The following is a 6,384-nucleotide window of genomic DNA, read 5'->3' as shown; positions in this document are numbered from 1 at the left end:
GCAGTCGGCTTGTAAAATTAAATGAGAATCAAAGTCATTAAAAAAATTCAAATCTTTTTTTGTTTTAAATCAAAGTTATTTAAAAATTAAATCGTGAACAGGGTGAATCAAGATTGCAATTTATAACAATAGTTTTAATCGTGCAGGCCTACAAGTGACCTTTCTGTGCACATGAGATGATTCAGTGAGAGAGCTAAGATTGATAGTTGATGCTAAACTGTTCAAAAGACGAGCCTTCGACGCATCAGACAGGTGACAGATCATGTCTCATAGATTCCAGCAAAACAGACGTGCACTAATTAATGAGATCAATATTACTGAACTGTCCATTCAAGAAAGAGGTCAATACATTTCAAAATGTACTTGCACTACTCAGGCAATGTCTAAAACTTACTATAATAGCATCTCTGGGTCTGCTGTAATCTTTGCTAAGCTACAAATTAATCCGTTACAACTGGTTAAACAGGAAATTCAGTATCTTGAGAAAACTATAAAAACCACAAACATGGTGGTGTAACAGTTAGAATCTGTTGAATAAATGATGCTCACACAACCAGCTATGTTGCCTGCCAGCTACCTGACCGTTTAATGACTCAGTGGAGTTTTCTGTTAAGGCCATGATCGAACAATAAATCATTATCTGGGACAAAGAAGCATAAGTGTCTTGCTGTGGAGTGGCCACGTGGCTCTATGGATGTGAAGGTGGTAGGACTTGGCAGCCGGTGAGGTTAAGGGGCAGGTAGGTGGAAGGTGTGGGGCTTTCTCGGCGGTACCTGAGTGTCCCTCTCTCCTGTCAGTAACCTGTTGTTGGTTATATCTTTCTGGTCCTTGTCTGCCGCCGTGCACCTAGCATTAACCAGCTGACACACACAACAGGCAACATGTCAACATAGCATGTGGGGAGGTTGATAGAAAGAGAGAATGGCAACAAGGGAGAGTCAGAGGATGGTTCAGGGGGAGGAAAGATGGTGTAAGTGGAGAAGAGGGTGAGAGGTTAAAAGCTATGGCCCTTAGCAGGGGTCACTGTGTGGAGGCGTGTCTGTGATCCAGCCTTGTTTGGGAGGTAAACATGCAAGGTGGGCAAAATGCTTTTCCTCACAACAAAACTTTACAAAGTACTAAACATGTGACATACAGGCTAGACCAGACCAGGACGACAATGTATCCAAATGATATGTTCAAAACCTGACATTATAAATGACATCCCTCTATCTTAATTTGTTTGCTGCACTAATTTGTATAAATAAATACTAACTCTCTGACACAGACCAGTAACCAAAACAATGTATACATACCAAGCAGGTTAACTAAAAAAATAACAATATGATGTCATGCAGGGTAACAGGGTAAACCCTGCTGCTTCTCTCTGTTCCTTACTACACGTTTTTAACAACAATCTAGTGAATAGCGTTTAAGGATGACTCCTAGTGTTAAGATCCTTTGTGAATACAAACCCGGAACTACAGAAATTGATTTACCAGAGATGTAAATAAACAATAACCAATACAAGACATAACTCTATTCATGTAAAATATTATTGGAGAGTTTTATCATTAAGTAACTAAGTACTAGCTGACAAGGGCTATTCTGCAAGTACATTAAGCTGAAACTACTTCTTTACTTTGACATAAGAGTTTTTGTACATTGTGTTATTACTACTGCAAAGGATCTGAGTACTTTTTCAATCACATGATATTTATCTTCGATAAAAAGACTTCATTGCAAACATGCAGCAAGCTTTAATGTAATGCACTACTACACAGAGTCCTCAAGTATAAAAACAGCATATTTTAGAATTGATAATGTCTTAAATATTTACTAAACCCACATAAGTAAAGAATGCAGCGGGGCAAACATATCACAGATGCAAGATTACAACTTTGAACAGCCATAGGGTCTTGTAGTATCTACAAATAATACCTTAAGAATAATGTTCAATTTGACCCAGTTCTAATCAAAAAACTTTAGCTCTGAATGATCAAACACCACATCCAGCCACTTACACTCATAACTGAGCTGTACCCTCAGGTTATATTAAGATAGAAAGAGCAGTACCATTACCTTGCTGTTCTGCAGCAGTCGTGTGAGATGCTCAAAACAGTTACTATTGAGGAAGATGGCTTGTAGAACTGGCCTGTCTGAACACAGGAACATGTCCCTGATAGTGTCTAAAAGACAGCCGGAGAAATAGAAACAAAGAGAAACAAAGGTGGAGAGACAAAGAGTCATAGACAGAAAAAAGAGAGAAAGATAAGCAAAGACAGAAATAAAACAAGGTGAAATAAGTCACATTAACTCAACTACCCTGTTTGCAAATCATGATTCAACAAAATAGAACAGCTCAAAATATACAGAATACCTAATATCACAGGCCTTTCTTGTCAATCAAGCCCCTACCTAGCATGTTTACTTGCAGAGCCACAAATCGGCTCTCCCAGTGTCGGCCCAGTGTCGGCACTCTGCCCTTGGCTTGCTGCTGCTGTTGGGAGGCAACAACGGCTGCTGGGTCTGAGTTGAGCAGCTTGAAGTAGTTTTCTAGCACAGAGGCAATTTCGACCTGCCGCTGGTCAGAGCTTGAGGCCAGGAGGCGCTGCACCACCTCCCGCAGGCAGCCCAGAGTCAGCAGCGCCTTACGGTCGGGGGCCTCACTGTCCCAGTCCTCGCCCTCATCTGAAGAGCAGCTACCCATGGAGCAGTCAGCCAGCACCCGCATCAACACCTCCATGGTGGCCGGAGAGATGGCAAACAGAGCGTTTCTCTGCCAGAGAGGGAGGTATGGAGAAGGAAAACAAAGTAGAGAGAAAGGGACAGGGGTTTGACATGATATGGGGACGAGAAGACCCAAAGCCCTGCAACGACCAACAGAAACTGCCAACTATAACACCACAGAATGCTAATGGCGTGGAAATGGGATAAACACCGACCAATAGGCTGGGATCTTTTCATGCTAAATATTTTACTACTGTGTCAATTTCATGTTGCACAAGAAGGTTGAAGGCGGTATGGACAGTCCTAAATTACATTGTTTTAAACAGATTGGCGCTGAACTGGTTTAATATATCTGCAGGATAGGATTTTGTGTTAGTCTTTACAAATCTGAATGCACTGCAATGACAAGTGGATTTCCCAGAGGGTCCACTCAATGTCTCAACAAGACTTGTGTTTAGTAGACTTAATTATTGTTGCAGGTCTCTGTAAAAAAATAAAAAAATAAAGCCCTTTGAATTGCCTTTGTGTCTGAATTGTGCTAAGTAAATACATGTCTTTTCCTTGCCATCTCTCTATTCAAACACATCCATTGCCAGCAAGAGCTGATAAGGACACATTGGTTACCAAGGGGATCAAGCCTGTGATCTGCTACTTAAAACATTATGTGACCTCCAGGTCACCCAGAGACATACCTGATCACCAGCTACTATGGCTCCAAACAGGTGCAGCAGGCAGCATTTGAGACTCTCCTTCAGGTGCTCGCTTTCCTGGAAGCACTCTGGAACGAGCACACACGCATATGCACACACACTTTAGTTTGATCTGTAGGCATGATGTCTGCTATGCAAAAACAACCACAAATTATAGTTCAGAGGTTTCAAACAGTTCCTGTATTCTTGCCTGTAAACAAAACACTAATGAATGGACACACAGACACGCCGTTATCTTTTTTGACTCTTTTGCACACACACACAGAGAGAGAGAGAGAGAAAGAGAGAGAGAGAGAGAGAGAGAGAGCGAGAGAGAGAGAGAGAGAGAGAGAGAGCGTAACCTCTGGGTCATGGTGGTCCATAATGGTCCCAGTCATTAACTCATCTGTCAACAAGTCTAAATAGGGGGACAGAAATGGGACAACTTGGCTCTGTGATGTCTGTTTCCTTTGTCTGAATCACGCTAACATTCTGTTATTACTGGATCAGACTAATGGCAATAATATCCAATAGAGCTTAGTAAATGGAAAAAGTAGTACCACAAACTTGTGACACACACACGCACACACACACGCACGGCCGGCCTTAGCTGGTATCTTTAGTGGCGAACCACAGCAGCCATACACATGACAGAAAGGAGCATGTGTTCAAAATGTCCGCCAACCTAGCTGAAGTGGTTTGACATACACCATTCGCTATCGGCTCATCTCATCGCCTGGCAAACAGACCACGGACACAAAGAGTGGATTCAACTGGACCCAGACAGGAAAGAAAAGGGGGCAGTGGGAGAGTGACAGCATACTTGAAAGAAAATAGGAGAAGGGAGGATAGAAGTGATGAGAAAATAAGTGAAGAGAAATAAACAGATAAGAACTGGCTTTTTTATGATGTTTAGGATGGCTTCCATATCCACACCCAAACAGACCATTAAAGAGAGAGATGCAAAGTATGGACCATACACAGCAAGCACTGTAATATTGCTACAGTGTTTGCTAACATACACATAACTAAAAGGAATATATTTCTTTGAAGGACAGAAAAGCGTAATGTACAGTTGATGAGTATGCCTTAGACATAGACAGACTTTGTCATTCAACTGCAAATTCACATTTACAGTTGAGAGTGATTTCGTTAATTAACTATTTTATTATTTAAGTTTAAAATTGTCTCCAGAATGCTACTAATAATGTGTCACACATGGAAAAAGAGTAAGACTTAGAAGTACAATTAAAGACAGGGGACTTACGGTAAAAGAAAGGAACAAACTCAACAGTGAGCGGAGCTGCCTTGTACTTCTGTCTGCTCCTCTCTACTGTACCAAGCTGCTCCCTGGATGGAAAAACACACAGTTCAGGTAAGACAAGAGTATGAAACCAAGTAAAGCATGCTGTACACACAGGATGATGAACACTTCTATTTCTGGTGAAAGTAAGCTTTATTGTTGTTATGGTGTTGTAAAGCAATAGTGCAAAATGTTGTTACCCGCAGGTTCGATGCCTCCAGTTGCGGTATGGATCGTAGAGGCTCTCGCAGAAAGCCAGCGCATGACGGACAAACTCCTCCGCCTGGCTCTGGTCTGCCATCTCCTTCTCTTTGGTCTTGCTCTTCAGCTACAAACCCACACACAGACCCTCTTCATGTCTGCTATTATGTGTCTCATTCAGACTACTTCTACTCCAATTTGAGTGAATTTTATTTTAACTTCAAACATGTGTCTCCATAGGTTTATTTTTCCGTTGCCAAATAGAAGAATAAATGTCACTTCTGAATTTTTGTTTCTCCAAAATGAGTAAACTATTCAACTACTATTCAATAAATAAATTGGAAATGTTTTGCCTTTTTGTTCACCCTATTTATTGGGCACAATGTTTTACAGAGCAGGGAGAAACAGAACCATCAGAGCAAAGACAAAGGAAGGGGTCAGACCTGCTGAATATAGACTGTTGTCATAGTGATGATGTGATTGATATACGAGCAAGTGCCAATCTCCTCCACGTTGGACAGGTTCCTATCAGAAACAACCAATCATGCACACCCACACCCACGCACACGCACACGCACACCCACACCCACACCCACACCCACACACACACACACACACACACACACACGTAAGTTATCTTACAAATTAGCTTATCAGTTGCTTGCTTTGGAGTATTAGCTATTACATAAAGGTAACAAATTTAAGCACAAAACTAGTATACTACAATATAGCACAAGACAATCCATAAAAAACACAAGATTCAGAGGTAACGTAGCTATTCTGTGCGTGTATGTTTACTATCCAGACCTGCAGATGATGATTAGGAACTTGAGCAGCAGCAGAGCCAGATTTTGCTGCTCAGGCTCCAAGCCATCAGAGGCTTTCTGGACGCACTGCAGCAGCTGGTGGCGCAAAACCTGCAGAATGTTGTCTGGAAGGAGCGTTAACACCGGGGGAACCTCCTCTGGCCTGGACACACAGAAGCATCACAGCCAGAATGAATAGGAATCTCCATTAGATAGGAGGATACAATGCCTTTAGGTTAGGTTAATAAAAAATGGTACACTGTAAAGTGCAGATGTTGCTCTTTAAATCATGAAGATGTCGCTGCAGCATTCACGAAAGCAACTTGACGGAGCAGACCGTGTTCTGCAGTCACTCAATCAAACACACGTTGCCTGCTGCATTCAGGCATTCATTCCTAGGAAAAGAACATGTGTGCTGCACTGCTCATAAGATGGATAGAGAGAGAGAGCGCAGCAAAACCCATGCAGTGAGTGATGGTGGGAAAGCAGGACAGATGTGGCAGCTGCAGAAAAAGGGAATGAGAGGGAGGGAGGAGGGGAGGGAAGAAAATGATGGTTAGACAGAGGACAAAAGGCGAAGAGACAGATCAGGGAGGAGGATGAAAGAAGGAGTCAGAAAAAAGCAGAACAGGAAGGGAGAAAATGAGTCAAGAAGAAAAGGGAAATGATAGGGAGA

The 6,384-nt window shown here is 42.1% G+C and overlaps 1 protein-coding gene across 3 annotated transcripts in view; it reads right to left on the bottom strand.

The window, feature by feature from the left end:
- nbeal1 (neurobeachin-like 1) overlaps positions 1–6,384 on the bottom strand; it is a 43,072-nt gene that overhangs the window by 25,695 nt on the left and 10,993 nt on the right. For 2 of the 3 annotated variants that reach the window (XM_032506079.1, XM_032506080.1), the window contains exons 4-11: positions 5,710–5,871; positions 5,346–5,427; positions 4,902–5,029; positions 4,666–4,748; positions 3,402–3,487; positions 2,398–2,758; positions 2,062–2,168; positions 774–860 (exon numbers count right to left, since the gene is read on the bottom strand). In XM_032506079.1, the coding sequence (XP_032361970.1) occupies positions 774–860; positions 2,062–2,168; positions 2,398–2,758; positions 3,402–3,487; positions 4,666–4,748; positions 4,902–5,029; positions 5,346–5,427; positions 5,710–5,871 (1,096 nt within the window). The remainder of the gene's footprint in view (positions 1–773; positions 861–2,061; positions 2,169–2,397; positions 2,759–3,401; positions 3,488–4,665; positions 4,749–4,901; positions 5,030–5,345; positions 5,428–5,709; positions 5,872–6,384) is intronic. The other variant, XM_032506081.1, reaches the window with a different exon arrangement.

The sequence above is a fragment of the Etheostoma spectabile genome, chromosome 24 (genome assembly GCF_008692095.1).
Source record: "Etheostoma spectabile isolate EspeVRDwgs_2016 chromosome 24, UIUC_Espe_1.0, whole genome shotgun sequence".
In the NCBI taxonomy this organism is placed as follows: Eukaryota; Metazoa; Chordata; class Actinopteri; order Perciformes; family Percidae; genus Etheostoma; species Etheostoma spectabile.
Note: the sequence above shows the minus strand (reverse complement) of the source record. Positions and strands in the feature narration are given on the sequence as shown.